General features: G+C 38.3%; 1 protein-coding gene across 6 annotated transcripts in view; it reads left to right on the top strand.

Moving 5' to 3' along the window:
• Nucleotides 1–19,618, top strand: part of LOC142986608 (uncharacterized) — a 187,413-nt gene that overhangs the window by 143,420 nt on the left and 24,375 nt on the right. For 4 of the 6 annotated variants that reach the window (XM_076135139.1, XM_076135138.1, XM_076135136.1 and 1 more), the window contains 3 exons: nt 136–7,821; nt 8,173–8,556; nt 10,967–18,661. In XM_076135139.1, coding sequence (XP_075991254.1) covers nt 136–7,821; nt 8,173–8,556; nt 10,967–18,661 — 15,765 coding nt within the window. The remainder of the gene's footprint in view (nt 1–135; nt 7,822–8,172; nt 8,557–10,966; nt 18,662–19,618) is intronic. The other 2 variants (XM_076135141.1, XM_076135140.1) reach the window with 1 other exon arrangement.

Genomic DNA, 19,618 nt, shown 5'->3' with positions numbered 1-19,618 from the left:
ATAAAAAACGTAAAAAATTAACAGCTACAATCTATTTAAAAAATAAAAATAATATTTTCCAGTAAAATTAGCCAGAATTAATGCTTGTACTCACGTTTTAAAACACAAATATTCAAGTACACTTACAATTTTCAGACACACACTCTGAAAGTTCTATGAAGAAACTTGAAGATCAGCCGAGTGATAACATTTTGTTAGTTTGTGACTCTGAGATTACACCACAAAATATTTCTCAAACTACATTAGTTTCACAATCTAGTGACATTTCAGTATCGTTAGAATCAACACCTACTGAGGGGTTGAAAGACAGTGATAATATTGCGATAGATGAAGGCATTTCAACTCAGCCTACTACTGGTGAAACACTTCAACCAGACATTTTGGAACCTGGGTCATTTACTGATAAAACTGTTAGTGATGATACTCATAATATCGTTTCTACTGAAGTCGGTACAATCGATTTAGTTGGGCAAAACGTTTCTGAAATGTGCGTTGTTTCTAATGACTCAAATAAACTTAGTTTAGCTAAACAAGACGTTTCTGAAATACTTTCTGAAGATTCTACTACCACTCTCGTTGGGTCATCTGCTTTACAGTCTGTTGCGCCAGATTTTGTAGAAACAGAACAGTTGACAGAAACTGAATCTATAATTTTAGAATCTGTTTCCTCTATTGAAACCGTACAACCGTCAACTGCAGTTCAACAAGATGCTGTTAGTTCGGATATAAAACAGGTTGTATTGGTTCAAGAGCCTGTAATAGCTTTGGAACAGGTTGAAGACCATGACAAAAAAGCTACAGAAAGTATTGAACCATCTTCTAAAGAGAACAATGCTCTTAACGAAGATGTTTCAATTGTATTAGAACAAGTGGCACCTATTAATGAAGTGGACGTTTTGAAAGTATCCGATATTAATACACATATATCACCAGAAGGGCTAAGCATGGATTTTGTGTTAGGCGAGAACTTAGAACATATGGTGATGGAATCTTTAACTCCTGTCGAAAAAAATACCGGAGAAATTTTCGCAGTTCCGTCATTAGAAAGCATTGACAAACCTATTGCCTGTCAGGAATCGGAACCATTGGTATTAGATGATATAGCTTCTGCTACAGACTTGGTAACTACGGCTGTTGAATCGCAAGCTCCTAGCAGTCTTACTATTGTAAGTGATAATACACAACCTGTAATTTTAGAATCAGTCACTCCTATTGAAGAAAAGAACATTGAACTCGCTGTGCCAAATGTTGAAAGACGATTGTCAAATGCATGCCAAGAAGTAGAGACGGTTTTGGTAGAGAATGCCTTGGACAATGAACTACAAGCCCAGAATATTGAACATGTTGATGAAGCTACGAACTTGAGCGATATAACAGAATCCGTTATTTTAGATTCCATTACACCTTTTGAGGATGTAGCTAAAGAAATTGTAACAGATATTATCGAAGACTCTGAGAAAATTGTTGCTTTACAAGAATGTGAGCCGGTGGTTTTAGAAAACATAGCATCTTCAGCTGAATTAGAAACAACAGCTGTTGAGACACAAGTTTCAGGCAGTCTTGATGCTTTGACTGATAACTCTCAAGCTCTCGTATTAGAATCAGAAGTGCCAATAGAGGAAAGTACTATGAGACTTGCTGTTCCAAATGTTGAAAGAAGACTATCAATCGCGCGTCAAGAGTCTGAACTGTTGTTAGTTGAGAATGCTGTTGATAATGAACTTCAGGCACAAAAAGTGTCTGTTACTGACGAAGTTACTAACCTAAGTGATAAAATTGAGCCAGTAGTTTTAGATTCCATTACACCTTTTGAGGATGTAGCTAAAGAGATTGTAACAAATATTATTGAAGACTCTGAGAAAATTGTTGCTCTACAAGAATGTGAGCCGGTTGTTTTAGAAAACATAGCATTTTCAGCTGATTTAGAAACAACAGCTGTTGAAACAGAAGTTTCCAGCAGTCTTGACGCTTTAAGTGATCATTCTCAGGCTCTCGTATTAGAATCAGAACTGCCAATAGAGGAAAGTACTATGGGACTTGCTGTTCCAAATGTTGAAAGAAGACTATCAATCGCCCGTCAAGAGTCTGAACTGTTGTTAGCAGAGAATGCTGTAGATAATGAGCTTCAGGCACAAAAGGTAGATGTGACTGACGAAGTCACCAACCTGAGTGATAAAACTGAGCCAATTATTTTGGACTCTCTTACACCCTTCGAGGATGTAGCCAAAGAAACAATCACAGATATTATTGAAAGCTCACAGAAAATAGTTGCTCTTCAAGAAGATGAGCCAGTAATTTTAGAGGTCGTTGCACCCCCTGCTACTTTAGAAGCTGAAGCTGTAGAATCACAAGTTTCTAGTAGCCTAGAAATATTGAGTGATAAGTCACAGCCGCTTGTCTTAGAATCAGTAACACCCATTGAAGAGAAATGTCAAGAGCTTGCTGTGCCTAATATTGAACGCAGATTGTCAAGTGCCTGTCAAGAAGTAGAGACCGTGTTGGTAGAGAATGCTGTTGATAATGAGCTTCAGGCACAAAAGGTTGATGTGACTGACGAAGCTACCAACCTGAGTGATAAAATTGAACCAGTGATTTTAGACTCTCTTACACCTTTCGAGGATGTAGCTAAGGAAACAATTACAGATATTATTGAAAGCTCTCAGAAAATAGTTGCTCTTCAAGAAGATGAGCCAGTAATTTTAGAGGTCGTTGCACCGCCTGCTACTTTAGAAGCTGAAGCTGTAGAATCACAAGTTTCTAGTAGCCTAGAAATATTGAGTGATAATTCTCAGCCGCTGATCTTGGAATCAGTAACACCGATTGAAGAGAAACATATTGAACTTGCTGTGCCTAATATTGAACGCAGATTGTCAAGTGCTTGTCAAGAAGTGGAGACAGTGTTGGTAGAGAATGCTGTTGATAATGAGCTTCAGGCACAAAAGGTTGATGTCACTGACGAAGCTACCAACCTGAGTGATAAAATTGAACCAGTGATTTTAGACTCTCTTACACCTTTCGAGGATGTAGCTAAAGAAACAATTACAGATATTATTGAAAGCTCTCAAAAAATTGTTGCTCTTCAAGAAGATGAGCCAGTAATTTTAGAGGTCATTGCACTGCCTGCTACTTTAGAAGCTGCGGCTGTAGAATCACAAGTTTCTAGTAGCCTAGAAATATTGAGTGATCATTCACAGCCGCTTGTCTTGGAATCGGTAACACCGATTGAAAAGAAAAATATAGAGCTTGCTGTGCCTAATATTGAACGCAGATTGTCAAGTGCCTGTCAGAAAGTGGAGACTGTGTTAATAGAGAATGCTGTAGATAATGAGCTGCAGGCACAAAAAGTTGATGTGACTGACGAAGCTACCAACCTGAGTGATAAAATTGAACCAGTGGTTTTAGACTCTCTTACACCCTTCGAGAATGTAGCTAAAGAAACAATCACAGATACTATTGAAAGTTCCCAGAAAGCGGCTGCAGTTCAGGATGAGCCATTAATTTTAGAGGTCGTTGCACCCCCTGCAACTTTAGAAGCTGCAGCTGTAGAATCACAAGTTTCTAGTAGCCTAGAAATATTGAGTGATAATTCGCAGCCATTAATCTTGGAATCAGTAACGCCGATTGAAGAGAAACATATTGAACTTGCTGTGCCTAATATTGAACGCAGATTATCAAGTGCCTGTCAAGAAACCGATACAGTATTGGTTGAAAATGCTGTTGATAATGAGGTACAAGCGCAAGCACTTGATGTCAATAATGAAGTAACTAACTTAAGTGATAAAACTGAGCCGATAGTTTTGGATTCGCTTGCACCTTTCGAGGATGTAGCTAAAGAAATTATGACAGATATTATCAAAGACTCGGAGAAAATTGTTGCTCTACAAGAATGTGAGCCTATTGTTCTAGAGGATATAGCATCTTCAGCTGACTTAGAAACAACAGCTGTGGAATCTGAAGTTTCTATTAGTCTTGATGCTCTAAATAATAATCTACAGGCTCTTGTATTAGAATCAGAAGTGCCAATTGAAGAAAATAATGTGGAACTTGCTGTACCAAATATTGAGAGAAGATTGTCAATCGCCCGACAAGAGTCTGAGCTATTGTTAGTTGAAAATGTTGTTGATACCGAACTTCAGGCTCAAACAGTCGATGCTGTCAATGAAACTGCCAACTTGAGTGAAAAAACGGAGGCAGTCGTTTTAGATTCTCTCATACCTTTTGAAGATACAGCTAAAGAAACGATAACAGATGTTGATGCAAGCTCTCAAAAGGTCGTTGCACTTCAAGAACACGAACCAGTGGTTTTAGAAGACATATCACCTTCTGTAGAATTAGAAACAATTGCTGTAGAATCGCAAACTCCTAGTCTGAAAGTTCTGTGTGATAGCTCACAGGCACTTGTATTGGAAACGGTAACTCCAATCGAAGAAAATAACTTGGAACTAGCTGTGCCTAATCTGGAACGGAGATTGTCAATCGCTCGTCAAGAGTCTGAAGCTCTTTTAGTAGAAAACACTGTTGATACTGAACTTCAGGCTCAAACAGTCAATGCTATTAATGAACCTACCAACTTGGGTGAGAAGAGTGAACCAGTTATTTTAGAATCTCTCACACCTTTCGAGGATGTGGCTAGAGAAATTTTAACTGATGTTATCTCTGAGAAAAATGTTGCTCTTCAAGAATGCGAGCCAATTGTCTTAGAAGATATAGCATCTCCGTCTGATTTAGAAACAAATGCAATTCAATTAGAAGTTTCTAATACCTTTGATGCTCTCAATGATAATTTACAGACTTTAGTACTAGAATCAGAAGTCCCAATTGAAGAAAGTACGACGGAACTAGCTATACCAAACGTCGAGCGAAGATTGTCCATAGCTCGTCAACAATCTGAAACTCTATTGGTAGAAAATGTCACTGATAATGAGATACAGGCACAACCAGTAGAAGTCACCAATGAGGTCAGTAACTTAAGCGACAAAACTGAACCGGTGATTTTGGACTCTCTTACACCTTTCGAAGATGTAGCTCAAGAAATAGTTACAGATATTGTTGACAGTTCTCAGAAAATGGTTGCACTTCAAGAATGTGAGCCAATTGTCTTAGAAGATATAGCATCTCCGTCTGATTTAGGAACCAAAGCTATTAAATTAGAAGTTTCTAGTGACCTTGATGCTTTGAATGATAATTTGCAGACTTTAGTACTAGAATCAGAAGTCCCAATGGAAGAAAGTACAACGGAACTTGCTGTACCAAATGTTGAGCGAAGATTGTCCATCGCCCGTCAAGAGTCTGAGGCTATATTAGTAGAGAATGCTGTTGACAATGAGTTACAAGCGCAAAAAGTTAATGTTAATAACGAAATTACAAACTTGAGTGATAAAACCGAACCGGTTATTTTAGATTCTCTAGTACCGTTCGAAGATACAGCTAAAGAACTAACAACAAATGAAAATCCTGAGAAATTAGTTGCTAGTCAAGAATCAGAACCACTCGTTTTACAAGACATTGCTGCTTCTAAAGAATTAGAAACCACAGCTGCTCAGTCATATGCTCCTTGCAGTCTTGAGATTCTATGTGATAATGATCAACCACTGGTTTTAGAGTCAGTTACTCCTATTGAAGAGAAGAACGTAGAGTTAGCTGTGCCTAATCTAGAGCGAAGACTATCTGTAGCTCGACAACAGTCTGAAACTGTGCTAGTAGAAAATGTCACCGATACTGAACTTCAGGCACAAGAACTTGATGCTGTCGATGAAACTACTAACGTGAGTGATAAAACAGAGCCTGTCGTTTTGGAATCTCTCAAACCTTTTGAGGAAGTAGCTAAAGAAATTATAACAGATGTCATCAAAGACTCTGAGAAAGTAGTTGCTCTTCAAGAAACTAAACCTATGGTTTTAGAGGACATAGCAACTACAGCTGATTTAGAAATGGTAGCTATTGAATCCCAAACTCCGTGCAATCTAGAAATATTGAGTGATAATACTCAACAATTAATCTTAGAGTCGGTTACACCGATTGAAGAGAAGAACGTAGAGCTAGCTGTGCCTAATTTAGAACGAAGACTATCTGTAGCTCGACAACAGTCTGAAACTGTGTTAGTAGAAAATGCCACCGATACTGAACTTCAGGCACAAAAAGTCGATACTCTCGATGAAACTACAAACTTGAGCGATAAAACTGAGCCTGTCGTGTTGGAATCGCTCAAACCTTTCGAGGAGATAGCTAAAGAAATTATAACTGATGACATGAAAGCCTCTGAAAAGGTAGTTGCTGTTCATGAATCTGAACCAGTAGTCTTAGAGGATGTAGCACCTCCTGCGGTTATGGAAGTGGCAGCTGTAGAGTCACAAGTTCCAAGTAGCCTTGAAATATTGTGTGACAATTCACAACAACTAGTCTTGGAATCAGTAACTCCAATTGAAGAGAAACATGTAGAACTTACGGTGCCTAATTTAGAACGAAGACTATCGGTTGCTCGTGAACAGTCTGAGACTGTGCTAGTAGAAAATGTCACTGATAATGAGTTGCGGGCACAAAAAGTTGATGCTCTCGATGAAACTACAAACTTGAGCGATAAAACTGAGCCTGTTGTTTTGGAATCCCTCACTCCTTTCGAGGATTTAGCTAAAGAAATTACCACAGATGTCATCAAAGACATTGAGAAAGTAGTTGCTCTTCAAGAATCTGAACCTGTGGTCTTAGAGGACATAGCAACTACAGCTGGTTTAAAAATAGTAGCTGTTGAATCTCAAACTCCTTGCAATCTTGAAATATTGAGTGACAATTCGCAACCACTAGTCTTAGAATCAGTAACACCGATTGAAGAGAAACATGCAGAACTTGCGGTACCTAATTTAGAAAGAAGACTATCAGTTGCTCGTGAACAGTCTGAGACTGTGTTAGTAGAAAATGTCACCGATAATGAGCTTCAGGAACAAAAAGTTGATGCTCTCGATGACACTACTAACTTGAGTGATAAAACCGAGTCTGTTGTTTTAGAATCCCTTACGCCTTTCGAAGATGTAGCTAAAGAAATTATAACAGATGTCATCAAAGATTCTGACAAAGTAGTTGCTGTTCATGAATCTGAACCAGTAGTCTTAGAGGATGTAGCACCACCTGCGGTTTTGGAAGAGGCAGCTGTAGAGACACAAGTTCCAAGTAGCCTTGAAATATTGTGTGACAATTCACAACCGCTAGTCCTGGAATCAGTTACACCGATTGAAGAGAAACATGTAGAACTTGCGGTGCCCAATTTAGAACGAAGACTATCGGTAGCTCGTGAACAGTCTGAAACTGTGTTAGTAGAAAATGCCGTCGATAACGAAGTCCTACCACAAATAGTTAACGTAAGTGACGAAGTTAATCACTTGACAGACAAAACGGAAGCTGTTATATTGGATTCATTGATACCGTTTGAAGACACAGCAAAGGAATTAATCACAGATATTATTGAAAGCTCTGAAAAATACGTAGCCCTACAAAGCGAACCAATCATCTTGGGAGATACTGAAAATATAATCAATGAAAATAATGGTCTAACCGATCAGTCAATTGCACCTGTAGAAGGTGAAAAAGAAACAATCGGAGCTTTACATGAAGTTGAGCCGGTTGTGATAGAACCCGAAATACCTTTGCAAGAAATTCAACCAACGGTAGCAATTAAACTCGATTCTAGCGATACTGAAACTCAAAAACTTAGTTCAACATTAGAACTAGTAACAGTAGTGAAAGAATCCAATCTCAGAGTCGAACCATCTGGTAAAGTAACTGATAGTGGCAATGATGATATCGTAGAGTCTTCGGTAGAAGGAACCGGTAACGAAACAAACTATTTAGTCATGTGTTAGACTTGGATCATACTCACTCATCTGGCTCCTAAATATTTACTTTCTGCGATAACTATACTTAATGCGTTTACAATCTATTTGCGTCATTCATCTCGTAGAATTAACTACACAAATTATTGAAATCGAAAAATATAACTCAAGTACGGAAAAATCGGCTTATTTACGCGTTAAACCTAACACACTCTCACGCACACACACACATACATACACACACAAACACACTACTAGCACAGTATATGATTTTACAGCGGCTGTAAGTCACGCTTTCGGTGTTGCCAACAATCATTGCTTTAAGTAATTAGAGTTAATTTGCTTTCAGAACAAGGAGGTCTCATTGAACATATTGGGGAGTTTATATCAGATGAAATTACGGAACTGGTTGAGAATATATCTGTGAAGACACATTCAGAGGAGTTGAAAGAGACTGTAGAGCTAGCGAAGGTTTTAAAAGAGAGCATTGAGTTTGCTGGTACCGAAGAAGCTAGCTCAATTGAAGGGGCGAAGACAGAACAGGCTGCATTAGCTCAGAAACTGCAAGATGCCTTGTCTGTATTACATAGCAAAGCCTTGGAGAGCGCTGATGAACTCGCTATCAAACCAGAAACTCTTCAAAAGGTGTCCGAAGTCATAACAGATTTGCAGAAAGATTTGGAGACAGCTATCGTATCTGGAATACCGCAAGTGCTCAAGTCTGCGGAGATAGGTAAGTCACATTGCCACATTTTGATTGCCAAATAACAGCTATAGTGCCGTCGTGTAAGCTAGTTTTACAGTGTTTTGTCTTTGTCCCTCATGAACAATTTCAAAGTTGATTGAATATTATGACATAAACTACTTTATTATTAATCAGAGATTACACGGCGCTTATTTGAAAAACAGTATGATTATTATTAAATAATACACATTGAATTCAAACAAACAATTGTATTTCCTTATAAATCAATCACATAAAACAATCCTCGATGCTTTTCAAAGTGAAACTCTTGCCTACTTTTTGACACAAGCCCAAAGTGGTCGAAAATATTGTGCTAAACAATTGATCGTCTTAGCCCTGTCTAAAAACAAGAAAGTCTCATAGATTAATTAGTAACCCAACATATCACTTACAGCGCGCTATAGTAGAATTAAAATGCAAACAACTGAGTTCCAAAATCAAAAGACTTTCGAATGTACCAAACTTTATACCGGCTGTGTACTTTGTACCGAAACAAATGTTATTATAAAACTAAGAATTACCTCAATCGAAATATTTTCTTTAAAAAATACTAAATTGATAGCGCCTACCTCTAACTTATTTTTAATATCTATCTCATGTTATCAAGTAAAAACATATAATATGTTCAATGCATTTAGTTAAGAATCCTGAAATCTATAAAATACACATGATACAGAGAATGTTGCTTCCACTCGAGAGAAGTCGATTTCTTTATTGTTTAAAGGGAAAAAAAATGTAATAAAAAATTATACGCGAGCAAACCTACGTGAGTCAGTATTGCTAGTATTGATTTAAAATTCAGTAACGATAACAGGGCACTCAGAAAGTTTTGAGAATAAGAGTTTTTTTTAGTATGGGACAATGTCACGTTATTCTTTGTTTAAAAAAGTATTTTTATTAAAGTATAATTACAAAAATTACAAATTAAAACTTGTATCCGGTTAGTTTTTAGTAAAAAGAAATTACAGTGTCTCACTGAAAAATAAAAGTGTTTTGAGGACATTTCACGACTTCAAATAGTTCGACTTCAAAATTAATAGTTAACTGTTGTTAAAAGTTGCTGTACTTTTTCTTATTAGGTACTATACCGTTTCCGAAATTATATATCTGTAATAGGTACGACTGTTCTCAAAAATAAAAATGCAATGTTCTACAAAAAACGCATAAGCATTGTGAAGGCCTATTCTTACTACAAAATCAAAGTAAGTTTCGCTGAGAGTCGATGCCGCTCGAAAATTTCGCAACATTTTTGCAATGCCCTCTTATGGAACCAATCGACTACAATATTTCCTGAAACATTTCGAAACTTCCCAATACTGTGAGTTATCCAAAAAATACAAAATCCCTAGTAGATACTACGAACAAGTTGAAATGCTTTATTACTTTACTATTGATTATTCAGTTACCTTGCATAACAAACCTTCCTTACTTTCTCATTCTGCATTCACATTATAAATCGAATAAAAATTACGAAGGTGTTTTTAGAAACATGATGTGCACATTAATCAGTTATCTACTTATTATTACACAAGCTCTGCTCAGTTAGGACTCAGATGACCGTGTGTGAGTTTAGTCCAAAGATGTTCGTTTTTTTATGAATTGAATGCTAGTTCTATTTGTAGATCGACTGTAGATTTTTTAATTTTCAGATAGATACTAATAAAATCTATCCGGTAGCTGGCAAAATGTGAATATCTACATATTCTATATCCATAATATATTATTATTACGCTTATTGTACCTGAAGGTGTTAACAGAGCTGTGTGAAATACGCCCACGTTTTGCCATTGATATTATTTGGGTGAACCTAATCTGGGGGCACGGCAGTGCCGCAAGTCGAGCAAATACTATTTACCAGACACGTTATACGTAGTCAGTTTTTGCTCTGTACCACATTTACCCTGAGCCAAAATAAAAGTTAAGAAAAAGGGTCTATCTTAACTTTAGTTTTGGACATTGATTCTTCTTGATGGTATAAAAAAGTGTTTCGTATAATATCAGATATCTGCTTCGTTTTTATTATAGATATTCGCTTAGCTTATATAATAATAGATATTCGCTTCGTGATCAGAAATAATTTTGAAACACCTGGAAGGTTGCAATTGCTAGAATTGGTATGTTTTACGTTTTTAGAGTGCAACATACGAAATATCTCTAAAAACATTGAATATGATTGATAGAACATTTTGTTGTTCGGTTGTTTGCATTTTAATGTCTTTTTAGCGCATTGCGAGGATGCGTTTAGTTACGAATAACCTTTTATAATATAATATTTATGTAAACTGTATTGTTGGTGATGATTTGATTTTGTTATTCGATTAATTTTATAAAATCCTCTCATTCACATAATTAATGTGTTACTTAGTTTCCAAAAATTATCATTCTTTTTTATTTACAGTTGAACTGCAAGAATTTGAAGAAAACTCGATGAAGCAACTAGAAGTTTTACTTCAAGAAGTGACTGACAAGATCAACGTAGCTACTGTAAGAGACGCAGACGACACAGAATCACTCAAAGATGCCCTGGACGAAGTTCAGACAGTCATCATCAAACTGAAATGCGATTACGACGGAGCAGCCAATGACACTCTCAATGAGACTCTTGAGGACTTAGAGTGCAGCGTGAGGAGTGTCCAGCTCCAGATTAATGAGGATAGCCCGCCTGAACTACTCAAAGAAGCATGTGCAACTTTACAACTGCTCGTCAACAACATGAATGAAACACAAGAAGTTCGCGCCACGGAAGTAAAGGCCGTCGAGGTGTCAAATGAGACTATTCTAGAAAAGTGCTCAGCTGAAGCTGATGAAACAGTAAAACTACTGCAACTAGCTTCACAAATTAAAGTCAAGGATGGTGACATATCTGGTATACTTACAGGACTTACCACCCTTACAGACACAATCAAATCGTTGAAACTAAGCTTCACAGGTAATGCTGATGTTTTGATCGAGAAAGGTGTGGATATCACCCAAAACCTTGATCTTTTGGAAGACAAAGTTTTCTCACTTGAGAAAGAACTTACTGAAGCTAGCATGAATGTAGATACCAGAGATAGCATTCTAACTGCAATTCATTCTGTCTATGGAAGTATATCCAATATGAGAGGTACAATTTCTAGTGTACAAAAGAGGTACATGTTTGAAAACTATGGTAAACCTTCAGAAATTCTCTTGCGTTCAATCAAAAATGTATCATCAATCTCTGAAGTCGATGAAAGTGAAAAACAAAACTGGAAGACGTTCTCAAAATCTCTACGTAAAGTACTTAACCACTTCGAAGATATTAAGTTTTATATAAATTTGGATAAAACTGCTAGATTGCCGGGTGATGCCGCATTTACGAAAATAATTCTTGAAGAGCTCAAATCAAATATTGGCGAGGTTTTGGTGCCTCAAGCCTCATTATTAGGAGTAGAAGCTACCATCAAAGTAAACCATCTACTAGAATGTGTCAACAAAAACTTATTCAGTATAGAATCAAGTGTCACATTAGAAGTTAAAAAGAAAATACCTATTTTCAAGGAATTGTCATCGCAGATACTAAGTGTTACAGAATTCATTAAGTCTGAAAAAGACAAACAAACGAAAGATATTCCAAGTCAAGAAATCCAAATTACTGAAGATGTTGAATCAGCAGCCTTACAACAAGCTACTGTAGAAACAGCTTCTACTGAAGCCCAGAAAGCAGAGCTATTGGAAACTGAGACAGCTAGTCAACAGATAGCCCAAGAAGAGGCAACAACAGAAGCTCCGAAAGACACTTCTAAGCCTAAGAAAAAGTCTGTCAAACTGGTTGAGTTTAAGGCTGAAGAAGAAAGTACACAAGAAGCTCCCGGAACCAGTGGAGTCCAAGAAGAGGTTGAACAATCTCACAAGAAAGTCCTCATTCAAGAACCGAGCGTTGAAACACAGATAGAACAAATCGCTTCAGATTTAGTATCAGAAATAGCATTGGAGGCAATTTCTGCAATACAAGGCATGGGAGAACTTGATACCTTTACGAGACAAGAGCCAGAGCAGGAAGAAATAGTTCAAACGGAGAGCGTACAGCAAGTAGAGGAAGTATTGCTGCCAGAAAGTAAAGAAGACACCAAAGAAGTTAAAGAAACCCCAAGCAAGAGTGACGAAGAAGCTAGTACTTCTGCCATTGCCAGCGAAAAAGAACAGATTACAACTCAGGAAAGCACAGAAGAGTCTCAATCGCCAAAATTGCAGGAATCAACTTCTGAAGAAGTAGCTGAGGCGAAAGCAGAAGAGAAAGTCGAAAAGAAGAAAAAGAGTAAAAAGGTTAAGGTGGAAGATGCTGCGGACGTCGCTGAAAAGGTTGAAGAAAAAGAAACCGGGGATAAACAAGAGCCCAGTACTCCATCTACCAGTAAATCAGACGATAAAGATGTTGTAGTCGCTAAATCTGAAGAGCTTTTGTCTCAAGAAAAAGAACCAGAAGTACTCAAGCAAGAATCTGAAGAAGTGGTTACAGCACAACAGAAAGAGGACGAACTTTTCAAAGTAGTAGACAAAAGTGCTGTAAAGGATGGTGCTGAGGCGTTACTATTCCAAGAAACTGAACAACGAGAAAGGGAAAAAGAAGAAACTACTACAGCAGTGTCACAAGAATCAAAGCAAGAAGATATTTCCAAACCCGAGGATCAAGTAGCCGCACAAGATCAAAAACCAAAGGAAGACCAACCTGTTGAAGAAAAAGCAACAACAACCAAAGAGCCTAACGAATCTGGCAAAGAAAAGAAAGATAAAAAACTGAAAAAGAAGCAGAAAGAAGAAGCAAAAGTCGAGGATGAGACGAAAGCTATCGATGAAAAACAAGAATTACCAGGAACATCAGGTATTTCTAAGGATGATGTCAAAGAGAAGGAGCAATCTGAAATCACACCAACGGATATTTCACAAGAAAAAGATGATAAAGAAGCAGCGGTTACTGTTGAACAAGAAACGTCACAGGAAATACAGGATGTACATAAGAAAATCGATGACAAGGCCGATAAATTAGGGGAAATTGAAACCAAAGAAAAGAAAGCAGCTAAGAAATTATCTCAAGAGGAAAGCAAGGAAGAACAAGTAGTCACAGAACCTGTAGTAAAACAAGCTATTGAAGAAGAAACAAGTGCCAAAGAAGAAAAAGAGGATAAGCCAGAAGAAAAGAAAAAGACAAAGAAATCAGAGACAAAAGAAAAGAAAGCAAAACAAGATGCTGAAGTCCAAGAGATTACAGAAAAACAAGAACCTGAGACTAAACCTGAGAAAGTTGAACAAAAACATGCCTCAAAGAAAGAGACACAAGCTACGGATGATACGATTAAACAAGATGAAAAACCTAAGAAGAGTAAAAAGAAAGCTGAACCAGTATCAGAAGATGTTAAGAAGGAGGAAGATATTGAAGAAATGCAATCTGAAACGAAGGCAGAAAAGAAGGAAAGTGACTTGGAAGAAGAGAAGAGGCAAGCATCGCAAGTTGAGGATAAGGTTCAAAAACAACAGGAGACCAAAGATAAAGTAGAAGCTGTTGCTGAAGTTAAGGAAGAACGCGAGTTGGTTGTTGAAAAGATAAGTGAAGAAAAGGCCGAAGGTACATTACAGAAAGAGGAGAAAACATCTGAAATCAAGAGTAAGAAAGAGAAAAAAGATGACGAAACTAAGCCTACAGAAGAATTACAAGAAACCGTAGCTGAAGCCAAGAAAGATAAGGCTGAGACAAAACTTAAGGATACGGAAGAATCTGAAACTAAAGCTAAGAAGACAGCTGAAAGCAAGATTAAGAAAGAACAAGAAGAAACTGAGGCCAAGGCTAAGAAAGAAAAGGAAGAAGCTGAGGATGAGGCTAAAAAGGAAAAAGAGGAAGCCGAAACTATGGCAAAGAAGGATATAGAAAAGAAAGATGCCAAGGTCAAAAAAGAGAAATCAGAAGCTGAAACTAAGGCTGAACAAGAGAGAGAAAAAGCGGAGACTGCACAAAAAGAAGAGGTTGAAGCTAAACAAAAGAAGGAAAGGGAAGATTTCGAAACAAAGGGTAAAAAAGAGCAAGATGACCACGAAGCTAAGGCTAAGGAAGAGATAGAAGATGCTGAGGTGAAAGCTAAGAAAGAACAAGAAGAAAGCGAGGCTAAGGCTAAAAAAGAAAAAGAAGAAGCTGAAGCGAAGGCTAAGAAGGAGGAGGGGGAGGCTGAGGCTATGGTTAAGAGGGAAAAAGAAGAGGCTGAAGCTAAGGCTAAGAAAGAACAAGACGAAAGCGAGGCTAAGGCTAAGAAAGAAAAAGAAGAAGCCGTGTCTAAAGCTAAGAAAGACAAGAAAGAAGCTGAGAAAAAGGCTAAGAAAGAGAAGGAAGAAGCCGAGGCTAAGGCTATCAAGGACAAAGAGGAGGCTGAAGCAAAGGCTAAAAAAGAGCAAGAAGACTCTGAGGCTAAGACTAACAAAGAAAAGGAAAAGGCAGAGGCTAAAGCTAAAAAAGAAAAGGAGGAAGAGGAAGCTAAAGTAAGGGAAGAAAAAGAACAAGGCGAGGCTAAAGCTGAAAAAGAAAAGGAGAACACCGAGGCTAAGGTTAAAAAAGAAAAGGAAGAAGCCGAGGCTAAGGTTAAAAAAGAAAAGGAAGAAGCCGAGGCTTCAACTAAAAAAGAAAAGGAAGACGCCGAGGCTAAGGCTAGAAAAGAAAAGGAAGAAGCCGAGGCTACGGCTAAAAAAGAAAAGAAAGACGCTGAGGCTAAGGCTAAGGCTATAAAAGAAAAGGAAGACGCCGAGGCTAAGGCTAGAAAAGAAAAGGAAGAAGCCGAGGCTAAGGCTAAAACAGAAAAGGAAGAAGCCGAGGCTAAGGCTAAAGCAAAAAAGGAAGAAGCCGAGGCTAAGGCTAAAAAAGAAAAGGAAGAAGCCGAGGCTATGGCTAAAAAAGAAAAGGAAGACGCAGAGGCTAAGGCTAAAAAAGAAAAGGAAGAAGCCGAGGCTAAGGCTATAAAAGAAAAGGAAGAAGCCGAGGCTAAGGCTAAAAAAGAAAAGAAAGACGCCGAGGCGAAGGCTAGGAAAGAAAAGGAAGAAGCCGAGGCTAAGGCTAAAAAAGAAAAGGAAGAAGCCGAGGCTACGGCTAAAAAAGAAAAAGAAGAAGCCGAGGCTAAGGCTAAGGCTAAAAAAGCAAAGGAAGACGCCGATGCTAAGGCTAAAAAAGAAAAGGAAGAAGCCGAGGCTAAGGCTAAAAAAGAAAAGGAAGACGCCGAGGCTAAGGCTAGAAAAGAAAAGGAAGAAGCTGAGGTTAAGGCTAGAAAAGAAAAGGAAGAAGCCGAGGCTAAGGCTAAAAAAGAAAAGGAAGAAGCCGAGGCTAAGGCTAAAAAAGAAAAGGAAGAAGCCGAGGCTAAGGCTAAAAAAGAAAAGGAAGACGCTGAGGCTAAGGCTAAGGAAGAAGCCGAGGCGAAGGCTAAAAAAGAAAAGGAAGAAGCCGAGGCGAAGGCTAAAAAAGAAAAGGAAGAAGCCGAGGCGAAGGCTAAAAAAGAAAAGGAAGAAGCCGAGGCGAAGGCTAAAAAAGAAAAGGAAGAAGCCGAGGCGAAGGCTAGAAAAGAAAAGGACGAAGCCGAAGCTAACGCTAAGAAAGAAAAAGAAGATGCCGAGGCTAAGGCTAAGAAAGATAAGAAAAAAGCCGAAGCTAAAGCTAAAAAGGAAAAAGAAGAAGCTGAAGCTAAGGCTCAAAAGGAAATGGAAGAGGCGGAGGCTAAAGCTAAGAAACAGAAGGAAGAGGCTGATGCTAAAACCAAAAAAGAAAAAGAAGAAGCTGACATTCTGGCGAAGAAAGAGAAGCAGGAAGCTGAAGCCAAGGCCAAGAAGGAGAAAGAGGAGGCTGAGGCTAAAATTAAGAAAGAAAAAGAAGAAACGGAGGCTAAAGCTAAACAAGAACAGAAAGATGCCGAAGCTAAGGCTAAGAGGGAAAAGGAAGAGGCTGAAGCAAAGGTTAAGGCTAAGAAAGAACAAGAAGAAGCTGAAGCTAAGGCTATGAAAGAGAAAAAGGAGGCTGAAGAAAAAGCTAGGAAGGAAAAGGAAGAGGCGGAGGCTCAAGTTGAGAGAGAAAGGGAACAAGCTAAGGCTGAGAAAAAGAAAGCTGAAGCCGAAGCTAAAGAAAAGGACGCTGAGGCTAAAGCCAAGAAAGAAAAGGTAGAGGCTGAGGCTAAAGCTAAAAAAGAAAAGGAAGAGGCCGAGGCAAAGGCTATGAAAGAAAAAGAAGAAGCCGAAGCTAGGGCTAAAAAGGAGAAAGATGAAGCAGAGGCTAGAGTGAAGAAGGAAAAGGAAGATGCTGAGGCAAAGGCCGAAAAGGAAAAGAAAGAAAAGATAAAGAAAGCTGAAGCCGAAGCTAGAGAAAAAGAGGAAGCTGAGAACAAGGCTAAGAAAGAAAAAGAAGAGGCTGAGGCAAAGGCTAAAAAAGTAAAAGAAACCGAAGCTAAGGCTAAGAAGGAGAAAGAAGAGGCTGAAGCTAAGGTTAAAAAAGAAAAAGAAGAAGCCGACGCTAAAGCTAAGAAAGAAAAAGAGGAGGCTGAGGCCAAAGCTAAGAAAGAAAAGGAAGATGCTGAGGCTCAGGCCGAGAAGAAAAAGAAAGAAACTAAAGAAAAGAAAAAGAAAGCTGAAGCTGAAGCTAAAGAAAAGGAAGAGGCAGAGGCCAAGAAAAAGAAAGAAAAAGAAGAGGTTGAGGCTAAAAAGGTAAAAGAAACCGAAGCTAAGGCTAAGAAAGAGAAAGAAGAGGCTGAAGCTAAGGCTAAAAAAGAAAAAGAAGAAGCCGAAGCTAAAGCAAAGAAAGAAAAGGAGGAAGCCGATGTTAAGGCTCAGAAGAAGAAGGAAGAGGCTGAGGCTAAGGCAAAGAAAGAAAAGGAGGAAGCCGATAATAAGGCTAAGAAGGATAAAGAAAAGATTGAGGCTAAGGCAAAGAAAGAAAAAGAAGACGCTGAAGCCAAAGTCAAGAAAGATAAGGACGCAGCTAAGGCTAAGACCAAGAAAGATACGGACGAAAAAATTAAGAAGGAAGTAGAACAAACTGATACAGTAGAAGCCAAAGAAGAATCAAACCTTAAGAAACCACACGTTGAAAAGAAAGCTATTCAAGAGGATGGTAAATTAGATAATGACAAACAAGAAAGAAAGAAAAGTGCTGATGATGGTAAACTAAAGAAACGGCTATCTAAGAAGAAATCGAAGGACGATACTGAATCAGGTTTCAAAACAGAGGCCCAATCTGATGTGTCCAAAAAAGAAATTGAAAGGACGGTAGAAACTGAAAGAACTGAAACAGTTCGAAAAGATAGGCACCGTGAGACTGAAACAGACACCTATGAATCTAGGAAGAAAGTACAAGCAAGTTACGAACCGACCGACAAACACAAGGCTGGTGAAAATGGTGATGTAGAACACAAATCGGAGAGAGACGATCATTACATCAGAGAGTATCAATACGAACCGTCTCGTCAAAAGACAGAAGAACGCACCAAATTCGTTGACCACAACCACAGGGACTATACTATGGAATTCTTAAGGCCTTCGGGCTATAGGGAAAAGGCTTTCGAACATGAAAAATATACGGAAAGAGATAGTAGGAGCTTAGGAAAGAATGCAACGATATACAAAGCTCAAACGATTGTGCTGGACTCCCAACTACGGTCCTCAATGCCCCCGCAGTCTGATAGAACTGAATCAGAAAAGAGAATTGATAGGCACAGGTCTAAAGCCCTAAGCGAAGTCAGGAGTCTGATTTCGGAGAAGCGTTCAGGTATGTCACGAGACCATAAGAGGAAGCCTGTGTTTTCAACTTACCTGACTGATAGAACTGCTGTCGAAGGCTCGAGGGTCAAGTTGACGTGTAGTGTGCTGTCTTCGACCGATCCTAAGATCACTTGGTACAAGAACGGAGTGGTTCTTGACAATAAGTTGAAGTACAGAACTAAGTTTATCGACGGCCTGATTACGTTAGAGGTATTGAACGCAGTGCCAGGAGATTCTGCCGAATACAGTTGCACGGTTGAGAATGAAAATGGATCAGTGAATACTTCTGCCAACTTGAAGGTGTACCCTAGCTTCGAAGCGTCACCCATACCACCTACATTCACCAGGTCTATCCGTGGTAAGTAATTTCACAACAGATTTTAATTATAAAATTTAATAAGAACATACCTACGAGCTCTCAATAGTTTGTTACACTTTAAAAATACGTTTGAAAATGTTAGTTTATTTTATATTCCATACACCGTTAATTGAAATAGACTAAGCTTTATACATATCGAAATGGAGGCAGCTTTTCCATTGAACTGACCAGAAGGATTAGGCTGATGCCTTTTCTAAATTAAAATATTTTACAAAATAAACTATAAGGTCTGTATGAAAATAACTATCAGCGTAGATATGTTTACGTTGTTTTGCTTAGTTCGGTGGCTTGTAGATGATGTATAAAATTAATTAACTATTATTTTATGAAAAGTAATGAAGGAATAAAAATATGAACTCTGTGTTTAGGTATATAAAGAGCATTTTTCAATAACTGCAGTATTTCTATGGAGTGAATTCTTTCTGTACGTGTCGTGTACGGTGTAACGCTCAATTTCAATAGTTACTTTGAGTCGAGTCACTGAACCGGTTATGATATGCGTGCCTTCACTTCAAAATGTAGATAACTTGTGCATGTTTCCTCACAACGCTTAACTTCGCGTTATGAAGGCAAATGACAGAACATTTTGTATGCGATTGCATATAACAAAGACTAAGGTTCGACTCCATCGTCTAGTAAAATGTTTAACTATTTGTTTTTCACACTATGAATGGGTTAACTTAATAGTAGGTATCGCGCGTCGATAGTACAACTTACCGATTTTTTTACTGACCCCGCGGCGTAATGGTTTAGGTCACCACGCCGCTTCCAATGCGTCAGGAGGTCGTGGGTTCAATTTTCACACGGAACAATTTATTTGTACATCCACAAATTATTGTTTCGGGTCTGGTTGTACTCCGTGTCCGCTGTTTATATGATTGTAAAAGTCCCCGCGACACAAGAGCAATTCTTAGTGCGGGTATTGTCTTTTAAAAG

Source organism: Anticarsia gemmatalis, chromosome Z, assembly GCF_050436995.1.
Source record: "Anticarsia gemmatalis isolate Benzon Research Colony breed Stoneville strain chromosome Z, ilAntGemm2 primary, whole genome shotgun sequence".
Taxonomy (NCBI): Eukaryota; Metazoa; Arthropoda; class Insecta; order Lepidoptera; family Erebidae; genus Anticarsia; species Anticarsia gemmatalis.
This window is presented reverse-complemented; position numbering and strand designations above follow the sequence as displayed.